Source organism: Mus pahari, chromosome 21 (genome assembly GCF_900095145.1).
Source record: "Mus pahari chromosome 21, PAHARI_EIJ_v1.1, whole genome shotgun sequence".
NCBI lineage: Eukaryota > Metazoa > Chordata > Mammalia > Rodentia > Muridae > Mus > Mus pahari.
Window position 1 is genome coordinate 43,609,187 of NC_034610.1, and position 14,895 is coordinate 43,624,081.

Here is a 14,895-nt window from a genome sequence, read left to right on the forward strand (position 1 = left end):
CCAGTTTCCGCTGCTATGACAACTGTAGTCCAGTTTCCGCTGCTATGACAACTGTAGATCAGAGGATGGGTAGTTTTACTTAGACCACAGGTTCGCAGTTTGAAAGTCCGAGGTCTAGGAGCCCCTTGATTTAGTCACTGAGGGTCTCTTGGCTGTATCCCACTGTGGCGGATGTCAAGAAGGAACAGGTATGTGGTGACGCTGGAATGTGGGTATGATTTGGGGACAGGACTTGCTCTTTCTTGTGTAACACCTCACAACATATCCATTATTCCTAGGAGAGTCTTAAAGAAGGTCCCATCGGAACTACCTGATCCCTTCTAAAGACAATGAGGATAGAAACTCCCATGAGCTAGCCAGCTCCCATAAGGCTCTGCTTATTAAAGGTTCTGCTTATGAAAGCTTCTGATGCTGCCCGATATCACTATACTAAGCCTCAAGCTTTTGGTACACAAACCTTAGAGACAGACGTTCAAGCCAGTCCAAACCATCACAAACTCTTAATTACAGTTATCAGTTTGTTTAAGGCTATGCTAATTGCTTCATAGGTCTTCATTTTTGGATAAAAATTGGTGGTTCAAGTACTGAGAGCTAGCATTTAAAACACAGGATCACATCTTAAATCCTCTGTCTATTTTCAGCTTCATAGTCTTGAAAATTAATATTCTAACATTAACCAAATAAAAAATAGTTTCTCGCGTCCTCTGTGGGAGTTTTAAACTATGGTACATTTTATGGAGAGTCAGAATTACTGTTTAGATCCACATCCGTAATGATGTGGGAAAAAGAACCTTGTGTTTGGAAATGAGATTAGTTACTATTTTAATCTCATATTTTTCTGAACGTTAAAATTATCAATGGAGCTGGGGAGTATAGCTCATGCTGGTAGAGTGCTTATCTGGCAAGAAGGAAGCCCTAGGTTCAATCTCCAGCACCATATAAGGCCACACCTATAATCCCAGAACCCAGGAATGGAGGCAGGAGGACCAGAAGTTCAGTGACTGCCTTGGCTGTTCATTTCCACCTAAAAAGACCCAACAAACAAACAAAACCAAAAACCCAAACCAAACCAGAAAAAACAAAACCTCAAAACAGTAAAAAACGATGAACTGTAATAATTGTAACTGAATATAAAATCCGTGCGTCAAAAAAAAAAAAAAAAATCCATGCGTCCATAAAGATAAGAAAAAATTAAGACAGAAACAAAATTTGTTACTGACCACAAGGAACTCCTTTTGTCACTTATGAAGGTGGCCACTGTCTCAGAAAATCAGAGCCTGGGAGGGGAAGGTCGAATACTGTCCCTTCCTGTTAGGGGGACGTTCTGGCTTACCCATCCTGATGCGCTTGTCCACTTGAAGATTGTTGCATGCGCCCTTACTCCCAAGGCAGGCACATTCTCCTGGAGACTCCTGATTAGTAGAAAGCAAGTACAACTGCTGCTGATGGGGAGGTCATAACAATAGTTACCATGGCGAGGATGCTCAGTGAGAGAGAACCAAACCCATCACACAGAGAGCCTTATTGAAAAAGTGCGCCTCCTGCCACACTCACGTAGCACCTGAGCTGGTCCCTGGTGAAACTGCTCATCACAAAGGGAAATATGTTCACACATGTGCTGCACAGATGTACATGTGTGTAGAGTGCCCATATACATAATAAATAGCTAGGTTAGTAAATGTTCAAAATAAATAAAGAGCAGATGTGTCTGTAGAAGGGAAGGAGCTTACAGGGTGACAAAACTCATGTCACTGTTTTAAGTGGTTACCTTGTTCCGTGCATTTCGTCATTTCAAGAGGCATATAGCAACGTCTCTCATGAAAATATTCTCACCATAAATGTAAGCGTAAGGTCCAATATCCATTTAGAAAGAATCAAGAAATCTAATGAAATAATTTGGGGACTACTTGGAAATTCCAGTGGACAGATCCAGAATACAAGGACATTCTATAAGAAGGCACCTCTGCTTTGGTTGGGGGAGTGGGAGGGCATCTGTGTCATAGGAAAAAAAGCATGGTTGGATTAGAGAGATTAGAAGATATTTGGAGTGACAAATACAAAATGAAATGAAATGACTTTGGTTATGAAGAAAGCTATGGGGGACATTTAGGTAAAAAGGCATTTATTTTAGTCGGGACAAGCTAAAATACAACACCAGGGAATTATAGTTTTAATGGGGAGATATTTATAGGGGAATTTTAAAGATTCCTTATAATCTGTAAACATGAAATATTGTATCTGTGATTTAGTTTGAAACGGTTCAGCAAAAATAATCAAGGAGCTGGAACAATGATAACATGTTAACATTTGTCACAAAACCAGCCATTCATTGTAGTACGTGTGTATGTGTACATGTACGCTTGTTTGTTTTGCTTCTGTGTGTGTTGGACACTATATGTGCTAAGCCAGTGTTCTACCACTGAGCATTGGCTTCCCTCTCCATCATCATGGAATATTTTATAATTGTGTACATTTGGAAATCTGCATAATAGAAAACCAAAACGAAAGACTCTAATCTCTGCCTTTTAGGGAGCTGCCAGATCTCTCAGGACTTTGTTCTCCTCGTTGCAAACGGAGATAGCCCTTCTCTCATTGTGCTGTGTGGATTGGAACAGTCAGCAATTTTATGTGCTCAGTGCTAGGCGACTAGCGAGTGTTTGGTGGGAGCTCTGTGTCCTCCTTTTGTCCATTAGAATAGCCTTGAATTTAATAGCAGCCACCAGCTGAAAACACAGTGATTAAAAACTACCCTATTGACAACTCAATGCTTACAAGTCAGCCAGTTCTTATGAGAGTTGGGTGCTAAAATCTAAACCACATAAGCAGTCTGGGGAAAGAAATGGTGGGAAATTATTTGAAATAACGAGGACGCAGCATTCATTGCTTACAACTCTAGCCAAAAAACTTCCATAGGAAAAAAAATGTACTCTATTGGTAAGGACTCAGTGAGTTGTAATTGGTGCAGGTACATCAAGAATCGTGCCTAAGCACCTTTAAAATGTTTCAGTGGCATACATTATCCCAGCACTTAGAAAATAAAATGTTCCTGGCAAACACAGAAGTGGATGCTCACAGTCAGCTATTGGATGGAACACAGGGCCCCCAATGGAGGAGCTAGAGAAAGTACCCAAGGAGCTTAAGGGGCCTACAACCCTGTAGGTGCAACAACAATATGAACTAACCAGTACCCCCTGAGCTCGTGTCTCTAGCTGCATATGTAGCAGAAGATGGCCATCATTGGGAAGAGAGGCCCCTTGGTCTTGCAAACTTTATATGACCCAGCAGAGGGGAAGGCCAGGGCCAAGTAGTGTGAATGGGTGGGTAGGGGAGCAGGGGCGGGGAGGGAGTATAGGGAACTTTCGGGATAGCATTTGAAATGTAACCAAAGAAAATAATAATAATAATAAAAAANAAAAGAAAATGTTGTAGCCCCAAACCCAGTATAATGCTTCTAAAGGGAACGTCTATGGAAATATCCTAAATATAGGTACAATTTTATATACTAAGATCTTTAGTTCCATAATATGTAAATGTGTATGAAAAAGAAAAGCCTCAAAATATAAAAACATTGGAGAAACTGGGAGATGCTCTGCCAGTAGAGTACTTGCCTTGCGAACCTGAGGACCTGAGTTCAGATCTCAGACGCTACAGGGAACAACAAAACATAAAGTCAAAACAAGCTGATCAGTGGTGGCGCACGCCTTTAATCCCAGCTCTTGGTAAGAAGAGGCAGGCAGATCTCTGAGTTTGAAACCAGCCTGGTCTACAGAGGGAGTTCCAGGACAGCCAGGGATACACAGAAAAACTCTGTCTCAAAAAAATAATCAACCAATAAATATATAAATTAAAAAAAAAAAAATCAGAGCTGAAATGGCAGGATGTTCTTGCAATCCTACTACCGAGAAGTCAAAGGCAAATGGGTCTCCTGGGCTTATTGCCCAACCAACCGAGCCTAGCTGGAGATTTCTGACACCTAGTAAGGCCACGTGAGGTTGTTCTCCTCTGGCTTCCGTACACACTTAGACAGCATGTCCGTGCACACACATGCACCTGAGCAAACACACACACATTACGATCATATTTTAGCACCAAAATTAAAAGTTTCATAGTTTCGTAGACAAATAGGTTTTATGCATCATATTTGAAGGACATATAAGTTCACTTGCAAGACAAACAAGAAAAGGTTGTTAATCACAAGGGCTTTAAAAGGGGGTTCGAGGCAGAGTTCTAATCCACATACCTATGGTCCCAGCACCACTAAGTACAGGGAAAAAGATTCTGAATTTGAGGCCAGACTAGGGTACATAATAAGATCATGTCTCAGTAAAATAAAAGATAATAAATTGAGATTGGAAATGCTGAATGGACGTGACAGTTCTCACAACTGTCAAGGAAAACAGCAACAGTGTTGTGTGTTAGCCTTTACTTAGAGCATGTCAGCACAGAAGGAGTAAATGTCTCATCTCCAAAATAAATCAGCGCCTAGAAACGCATGATTCAGAGGTAATTGAGTGAGTGGGCAAAGCTAGGTATATAAGAACATAATAAGGCCGGGCGTGGTGGCGCACGCCTTTAATCCCAGCACTCGGGAAGCAGAGGCAGGCGGATTTCTGAGTTCGAGGCCAGCCTGGTCTACAGAGTGAGTCCCAGAACAGCCAGGGCTACACAGAGAAACCCTGTCTCAAAAAAAAAAAAAGAACATAATAAAACATGGCTGTCTTTCTGTGTTTAGGTAAGTAATTTATGACATACCCATGTGCTAATATACTATTTCTTATTAAAGATAATAATACATTTTGAGGCTGATGAGGTGGCAGTAGATGAGAGTACTTGCTATAAAACCTTATGACCTGAATTTGATTTTTCAGAAATCACATGGTTGAATTAAATAAACAGCGAAGTCCCTCACGTTGTCCTCTGACCTCTACATGCAAACTGTACGAGCATGACTGTGGTGGTCGGTGGGCACACTCACACACACACACATACATATACGTACACATGTACACACACATACACACAAGTAAATAAAGTAAAAATAATTTTGTTTTGTTTTGTTTTGTTTTGTTTTGTTTTGTTTTTGAGACAGGGTTTCTCTGTGTAGCCCTGGCTGTCCTGGAACTCACTTTGTAAACCAGGCCAGCCTCGAACTCAGAAATCCACCTGCCTCTGCCTCCCAAGTGCTGGGATTAAAGGCGTGTGCCACAACACCCGGCGTAAAAATAGTTTTAAAAACATTTTGTCCCAAATGCTGAAAGTCTGGTATCATGACCACTTGATTAACTTCTGGTATGGTTAAATCTAAAGATCACTACCCTAGAATGACCTTCCGTGTACACAAAGTGTTGAAATTTTACTGTAACTGTTGTAGCTTTCCATCTAAGCAGCCAGACTCTCCATTACACTGCATCTGTACTTCACTGTTTTTATACAACTGTGACGTCATGAAAAGTTCATTTCCAGCTAAGGCTGGTAGACAGAATTTTAGCATCTCATTTTTCCTGCCCACTTTGTAAATAATTTTTTTTTGTACATCCATTGAAGACCTGTGATGTGTCTGCATATGCAGGTGCAACTGTTTCCAACTTTTGAAATTTTCTGGTGGCAAAGCTGTTCACTTTTTATTTTATCCTCAAATTGTGAAGAATGCCCAAATGCTCATTTTCTCCAGAAGTGTTTATGGTTTAAGTAAGTTATATAATAAAAAGTAACTTTTAAAAGGTAAAGGTTATTTTGTTTCAGTTATAATTTTCAAAAGGGTAAAATTATTACTCTCAGAAAATATGAAATAGACATAGATATAAATCATTTTAATGTGAAAACCTTAAATAAGATTATATGTCCTTCTCGAAAAAAACAAACAAAAACAAAAAAAATTATATGTCTGAATCAAAGACCATTTAAGCAATAATAAAGACTTAACAAGAAATATTAGGGCAAGATAGCTACACTTGATTTATTTTGAAGCTGGTTTATGTTCCAACAGGCCACAAATCTTAGGGATTATGTGTTCTGCTAGACAAATTACTGATATGTTAACTAGACTAATACAAGTTAATGAGTAAATTTCTATTAATGAACCTTTCATAACTAGTAATTATGTTTTCCTTGAGTGGCCTTATGGCCCGTAGCCTGTAACAATGATATGTCCTACCTTTTTGCTCTATTTTTACATTTTAAAAATAATATTTTGGTGATACTGGGAATTAAACTCGGAGCCGCGTGCATACTGCGTGTGTGGTCTCCCATTGAGCTATACCTCCCCTCACCCCCTTAATCCTCTTACTTTCTAACAGTCTCAGCAAGTTGCCCAGGCTGGTCCTGAATTCACTCTATAGCCCAGGCAAACCTTCAGCTTTTGATATCTTGGCCACCTCCACAGAAGCCAGGAGTATATGGATGTTTAACTAGGTCTGGCCTCAAATAATTCTTAACGCAATGGATGTTGGTGGTATCAAGCAGTTTTACAAGGATATATTTTAAGCCAATCAATACAATGCACAAAATAACACAAGGCAGTTATAAAAACAGTTGTAGAATACCAATCATGTTATCGTGCCTTGTTAGACAGTGACAGCAATGGGCTGGAGATGTAGCTGAGAGATGCTCATGTCTCATGTGCAAATCCTCCGCAGCATAACAAAGGGAAAAGGGGACATTACTGACGCAGGGCTATCTAGAGTCTGGCTTTATAGGTTCATAACTGTGCTAATACATAGTATATGTAAATATATGTATAAACTACACATACAAAGAGATACCCTATCCATTACATACAGACATACCCTATCCATTACATACAAACACGCACTATCCATTACATACAGACACACCCTTTGCATTTCATACACATACTATCCATTACATACAGACACACTCTATACATTACATACAGACACAACCTATACATTACATACAGACACAACCTATACATTACTTACAAACATACACTATACATTATACAGACACACCCTATATGTTACATATAGACACACCCTATACATTACATACAGATACACCCTATACATCACATGCAGACACACCCTATACATCACATGCAGACACACCCTATACATTACATATAGACACACCCTATACATTACATACAGATACACCCACCCTATACATCACATACAGACACACCCTATACATTACATACAAACACACACTATCCATTACATACAGACACACCCTATACATTACATACAAACACACACTATCCATTACATACAGACACACATCTGTGCTTCAGTTTGCTCACATGTTTTTCATGCTAAAAAACACAAGAAAATCCCCTTTCAAATTATTTCATATTCCAGGATATAACAAGAGAAGGGGCTTACACAACAATATCCTGGATTTTCTCATCTTATATACACATATAGATATGTGAAAATTCTAGACTGTGGTATATAAATGACTATTGAATTTTTCAATTAAAGATAATTTTTGCTGGGGTGGGAGAGGTGGCTCAGCAGTTAAGAACATTTGTTCTTGTAGAGAACTCAGGTTCACCTCCCAGTACTCACACTATGGATGGCCTATAACCATCCACAACTCTAGTTCCAGAGGACCTACCATCCTCTTATGACACTCCCTCCCCCTTCTCCAGGGCATCAGGCAGGCACATACATTCATGTGGCCCAAAACACTCAATCACATAAAAGCAAATAAAAACGAATATAAGTTTTGAGAGATAATTTTTACCTTCTGTGTACATTTTTGTTTTGTAAGACGTTATGTCTGTCTTAGGGTTTCCATTGCTGTGAAGAGACACCATGGGGGGCTGGTGAGATGGCTCAGTGGGTAAGAGCATCTGACTGCTCTTCCAAAGGTCCAGAGTTCAAATCCCAGCAACCACATGGTGGCTCACAACCATCTGTAACAAGATCTGATGCCCTCTTCTGAAGTGTCTGAAGACAGCTACAGTGTACTTACATATAATAAATAAATAAATCTTAAAAAAAAAAAAAAAAAGAGACACCATGACCAAGGCAACTCTTATAGTGGACAACATTTAACTGGGGCTGGCCTATACTTTCTGAGGTTCAGTCCAATATCTTCATGGCAGGAAGCGTGGCAGCATCCAGGCAGGCATGGTGCAGGAGGAGCTGAGAGTCACATCTTCATCTGAAGGCTGCTAGGAAAAGACCATCCTCTAGGCAGCTAGGAAGAGGGTCTCGGAAACCCCCTCCACAGGGACACACGTCCTCCAACAAGGTCACGCCTCCTAGTATCGCCACGCCCTAGACCAAGCATCTTCAAACCAGCCCAGGGTCCTCAGTAGTCAGAAACTTAGGGCCATTGTGATCTTTTAGGACAATGAAGGCTTATTTGCACATCTAGATGAAAAGTCAGCGCTGCCTTGTAACCCTCTGTTTCCTGTTCCTCTGCTAGGGGTGAAGCTGAGCAGCCTCCTAGGTAAGAAGGGAAACTTGGAGAAGCTGCAGAGCTACTGGGAAGTCGGATTCTTTCTGGGAGCCAGTGTCCTAGCCAACGACCATCTTAGGGTCATTCAGGCATCTGAGAAGCTGTTCAGGCTGAAGACGCCAGCGTGGTAATCAACTCCCGTGCGCTCGTACAGTTTAATAAACAGCTCGTACTGTTCTTGATTTTTACAGCTTATAGGACATCTTGTTTATTTTGAGGCTAACTTCCAGAACCTATAGGGGGAAAGAAAAAAAAAAAAACAATTTTCATAAAGAAAGCTATGGAATTAAAAGTTGTGATGACTTTGATGAAGTCACTTAAGCTTTTCCGACACATTGGCCGGCCCAACCAGCATCACTAGTATACTGTGCATAGATCACACTCTGTGCCTCACCCTGGGTCCGAGACCACACATCACACGTTCATCTCAGCGTCTCTGGACTCCATTCCAAACCCGCGTGCTTTGTTTCCTTCATGATCCAGTCTCTGTCTGGGAATTCTTCTTCTTGGATTTCACTCCCATTCACTCCTGGTGTGGTAGACACATCGGAGTGTCTCCCATATGTGTGTTTTGTAAATCCCAGGCTGTCTTTGGAAGAAATCCAAGTCTCATTATTGCCTCTGCGGTATGGTAGAGATAAGATCCCTTCTGCATTTGAGACTATTTTTTTTAAAAATGATGCTAATTCTATTCTGTGTCACGTGTGGTTACCCACGTGGTGAAAGGTTCTCAACCATGCAGAGGAGGTCCCTTCCTAGAGCAGGTCTGAGGCCAGACTGTCACTGGCCACATCCCAGGAGCTGCCCGCCACGTTTGGGCCCTCGTGGCCTCTTACAGGACTTCATGTTCAGGTCTTCATCACCTAGTCCCCCCCACTCCCACCCCACGCGTCCTCTCCACACTGATTTCTAAACTACAAGCCTGCCCTTTGCTTCCTGTAGAAGTCCTGGAATCAGCCCAGTTTAATAGTCATCCCAGGGGAGGGGTAAAGTCCATCTCCTTGGTTTGGCAAGTAAGGTTCACTCTCTGCCTTCCCAGACTCGCTCTTGCTTTGCTGCTCTGTGAGCAGCAAGTGGTTTTAAATGCTTGCATTCAGCACTTGCCTAAAGAAGCCCCATGCAGCCTCCTAGTTCATCTGCCCGCGGAAATGCTCACATGTCACATCTTAGCTCAGATGCTGACTTCAAACTTCCATGCTGAGCACACCCCCCACCCCTTACTCTACCACTGCCACCGCTGCCACTCCCTAACACCGCCACCCAGGACCACCACCTGCTTTCTTGTTTCTGGTGTTCTTCAGCATGCCTCTGACGATGTCGATGTCTTTCCTTACTGGTTTTGATGTCATCCCCACGGGTTTTATTCATGTGTTATTACACCTTTTCATATGCGTCTCCACAGCACCATGTGCTTACGTCTCATGCGTGTCCACAGTGGGCTTTGAGTAAATGACATGAGCTACATTCAGCCACACATGTTTAACAGCTTTTGACACTAATGATGGCAGTCATGGAGACTGAAGCATGGATACAGAGAGCTCTGGCTTTAGGTATCCTGGCATCCGTTAACAAGAAAGCAGACGCACGATAACGCCTGTTACGTAATGTCAACTTCCATGTCTGTGGCCTACAAACTGCTTACATAGCCACCGCCTTGCATAATTATCTTCTTCCTCATTTTTCTTAACTTGTTCTTTTGAGACACCATCTGTCTTCTTTGGTTTGAGGACATTTGTTTAATACTTAATAAGCTTAGTGGTTCAGAGGAAAATAATCTCTCCTGCAGGATGTATTTCAGAGAGTTTCCTTGAAGAGGCATATTTAAAAATGAATGGGTTCACCTTGTCTTTAAATTGAATATAGGAGTTCGAGGCCACCCTGATCTACAGAGTGAGTTTCAGGACAGCCAGAGCAACACAGAGAAACCCTGTCTGGAAAAACGAACAAACAAACAAACAAAAAATTGAATATAGGCACTTAAAACTTATGTGTTACAAGTAGTCACACACACACACACACACACACACACACACACACACACACACACACTTTTTAAGAGTTGTTGGGAATGTAGCTCAGTGTTGAAGTATTTACCTAACATGCACAAGGCCTGGGTTTGATCCCCTAGCAGGTCAAATATGCATGGTTTAGAGAGATTTTTGGCTCCAGGTCCACTTTACTTAAGCTTTCTAAACCCGAGTTTTCTCATCTTTCAAAAGCCTGCTTGGTTGAATTTTTGTGAAATTTAAACATGTGAAAGTCCCCATTTTGCAACATAAAGTAAAGCACGTTTTATAAATATGGAGGCCCAGTGATAAGTGCAAGTGTACTTAGAGAATGAAAACACACATGTAGGATAGACACGGGGCTGAGGGGAGCAGGTGACCCTAAATCTGTGCTGTCTTCTCTGCTTGCATTCTCAGGTACCTCAAGTCTATTGTGGAGACCATTCTGATATATAAGCACTTTGTGAAACTGACCTCAGAGCAGCCCTCGGCTAAGCAGGAACTCGTGGACTTCTGGATGGATTTCCTGGTCGAGGCCACAAAAACAGATGTTACCGTCGTTAGGTTTCCAGTGAGTACTCTGATGTGCATCTGAGTTCAGTTATATGTTGCTTCCTGTTTTTAAGAAGCATTTGGCAGTGTGATTTGACAGTCATGACGTGGGGGACTTTCAGACCCCATGTCCTAGCATGTACAACCTGTAACTCGCTGGACATAATTCTTTTCTACAGATTGATTTTTTTTTTGGCTTACTTATTATTTTGTAGTGCTTTATTATTGCTATGTATTTTGAGACAGGGTCTGGTGAAATAGCCTAAGCTGGTCTTGAACTTCTGCCTTGGCATGAATGCTGGGATTACAGGCACATCCACCATGCCTAGTTTTGTTGACTTATCTACAAGGATTCTCCAACCCAGAGAAATGAGATACATCTTGGGGCAAGGATCGGACTTGTTCCTTATGGTGTGTCCCGAGGCACACATAGAAAGCAGTAAAGAGGTCATGCCTTGGTTAGGTCAAGGCAGCTCTTGAGCCCAGAGAGATTGATGTCCTCCTTAGATGCTGTAGTTGTGTCACTTTGTCTTAAGAATTATCAGCATTGTTATGGCCGACCTATCAGCTGACTTGTTTTGCAATTCTGTCTTACCCACTCCAAGCCAGGTGGGTCAAAGTTGCCCTGTGGTCACATGGATAGCAATTGTTTCCTGTGTTTGACTCTAGAAAATGATGACTTGCATGTTGGTCTTCAATTCAGTGTGATTGGTTTCTAGCAGACGTGTGTGTGTGTGTGTGCACATAAACACATAGACATAGGCATAGACATACATATATATACCTAATATATATGTCTCTATCTCTATCTATCTATCTATCTATCTATCTATCTATGTGTATGTATATATACATATATATTCACACAAACATATATACATGCATATTGTGTACACACATCCATGTGTATGTGTGTGTATGCGTGGATACATAGATAGGCATAGACAAATATGTATGTGTATATATATGCATACATATATATCTCTATATACACAAGTACATACAAATTGTATATACATATCCATGTGAGAGAAGAAGTATAGGTCATGTGTGTGTGTGTGTGTGTGTTTGTGTGTGCACATGAACACACAGACATAGCTATAGACATACCTATATATGCATACATATATATGTCTCTCTCTTTATACACACACACACATTGTGTTTACACATCCATGTGTGTGTGTGTGTATGGATACACAGATATGTACATATATATCTTTCTACACACACACACATACATATTATGCATATACATCTATGGGGGGGTTCCATAGGTTGTCCATAGATCCTGTGTGTGTGTGCACATGTGCGTGTGTGTGTGTGTGAGTGTGTGTGTGTATTTGTGGCTGTAGGTCATCCTCAATATCTTTCTCAAGAGCTATCCACTTGTGTTTTGAAACAAGGTCTTTCACTGGGATTAGGGTAGCATGGCCCGCCAACAAGTCCCAGGGATTCACTTGTCTCCAGCTCTTTAACACTGGGATTCTATAAGCTCATACCACCAAGCATGACTCTTTCGGTGGTTACTGGGCTTAAACTCAGTCTTCATGCTTGCATAGCAAACACTCTACTGGTTTAGCTCCCCCTCCACTCCCCCCCACACACACACATGTGCGCACACACTGTTTTACAGGATGCATGGTTCATGTTCACAGTCAAGGCATCCTACAACACTTGCAGCATACCACATTCAAAGTAATAAGGTAGTGGAGTGGCAGCTGGTCCAGGACTTAGTAGCCCCTGGCTCTGCACAAATTACTTCCCATATCAAAGTGATACATCTCTTCTTTGAGCTCTCTAATCTCATCTGTGCTCATGGGAAGTGACAGTTCTCCATTCCTTTTATAAAGCCCAGTTTCTAGTTCTGGGATGCAGTGCGGGAATGAGCATGCTTTGCTCCGACTTCCTCGTGGAGCCCTGAGCTCTGTTTCCTAGCATAGACAATGTGCAGCATAGGGAAACCCCAGTCTTGGAGTGAGCTGGCAACTTGCCTTTCCCTGGTACTGTGTGAGGGGCAGTAAATGTGGTAGTGGAAGGAGAGAGCGGTGCTGCTGATCTCGTGAGCTAGAAAGCCACAGGAAGGGAGACCCACATAGCCACCATTTCTAACTCGTTTAAATGAGTTCAATGTAAATTAGTCTATTGTAAGTAAGTGAATAAAGAAATAAGACCCAGGAAATAGTGAGAAGTGGTGAGATGATAAACTCTAGGTTTAAAAGACCTTTTCTTTTTTCTTTTTTAGTCTTTTTCCTCTTTAAAATATTCTCTCCCCTCCCTTCTTCTCCCCTTTACCCCTCCCCTTTCCTCTCCTCTCCTTCCCTCCTCCCCTCCCCTCTTTTCTGTATTGAGGATCAATGTTAAGTAAGCACTCTACCTCTAACAGACACCCCTGGCCCTTACTTAAAACAAACAGACAGACAGACAGACAGACATTTTGGGAGGGAAGACAAGACCTTACTACATACCAGACTAGCCTTGAATCTCCTGTGTATCTAGACCTGATTTCAAACTTGAAATCCTCCTGCCTCAGCTTCAAAAGTATTGGCATTCTAGGCACATGCCACCGTGTCTATCTTAGAGACTTTCTAAAGCAAGAAGCGCCCCCATAGTTCCTCATGGAAAATAATATCTCCTCCTAAATTGATTTCATTTAAAAACGGAGGAAGCGAGCTGGGAAGACAGTGCAGTCCATAAAGTATTCGATGTGCACATACGGGAGGCAAGAGTCCCACCAGGAGAACCCAAAGTAGAAAGCCAGATGCTAGGGAAGCAGCGACAGGAAGGTCCTTTGGGCTCACTGGCCAGCTGGCCTAGCCTACTTGATAAGTTCCAAGCCAGCGTGGGACCCCTTTGGTGATGGCTGCAGATATGTGTGGCTCATTGGTTAAAAGCAGTGGCTGCTCTTCCAGAGGACCCTCTCATGGCTCACAATGGACTTCCAGTTCCTGGAGACATACTGCCTTCTTCAGCCCTCTCTCAGTATTGTACATATGTGGTGCATAGACAAACATTCGAGCAGAACACATACATAAAACTAATTTTTTTAAGGTGGATGGCCTCTCTCAAGGAAACGCACCTGATCATGTCCTCTGGCTATATGTATACATGTGCATACATACCCAAATATACATGTGAACCCATACAGACACCTACCTATACCTATATACACAACAAAATGAGGCTCCTGGGATGTAGCGCAGTGTAGAGAGCTTGCCTAGCATGTGTAGAACTGTAATGTAAAAAAGGAAATGTACCTTTCAAAATCTACTGTAAGGACTGGAGAGATGGCTCAGCCATTAAGACCTCTGACTGCTTTTCCTGAGGTCCAGAGTTCAATTCCCAGCAACCACATGGTGGCTCACAACCATCTGTAATGGGACTTGATACACTCTTCTGGTGTGTTTGAAGACTGCAACAGTGTACTTATATAAATAATAAATAAAATCTTTATAAAAAAAACTACCATAAACATACAAAATACAAAACAGTGTAGCAGAAAAAGTATTTACTACAAATGCTATAAAATGGACAAATTGCCTAATATAAAAGTTAAAGATGGTGAGCACAGGGGAAGGAAATTAACCTAATTAAGAAAATACAAATTAAGTTGAGAAATAGTTTTTGGTCTGCTAGACTCGGATTAGTAACACTTTTACAGTTGACAAAGGTAGGGGAACAGAAACATTTTGACTTTGCTGGTGGGTGTAAGAATTGCCACACCTTCTGGAAAATTGTCTTGACAAGGGATGATGGGATGTGGAAGGGACCATGGGACTTCAACTGTATTTGCAAAGTCTGTTTCTTTGAACTGTCGTAATTGTCGTAATTGACGTAAGCACTGTAGGGCATTGGCATTTTGTTTCACAGGCAGGCTGAAGCACACAGGCGTTATTGTTCACACTTT

At 41.6% G+C, this 14,895-nt stretch overlaps 1 protein-coding gene across 1 annotated transcript in view; it reads left to right on the plus strand.

Moving 5' to 3' along the window:
- Positions 1-14,895, plus strand: part of Map3k5 (mitogen-activated protein kinase kinase kinase 5) — a 197,370-nt gene that overhangs the window by 105,636 nt on the left and 76,839 nt on the right. The window contains exons 9-10 of the mRNA XM_021220921.2: positions 8,398-8,557; positions 10,854-11,007. Coding sequence (XP_021076580.1) covers positions 8,398-8,557; positions 10,854-11,007 — 314 coding nt within the window. The remainder of the gene's footprint in view (positions 1-8,397; positions 8,558-10,853; positions 11,008-14,895) is intronic.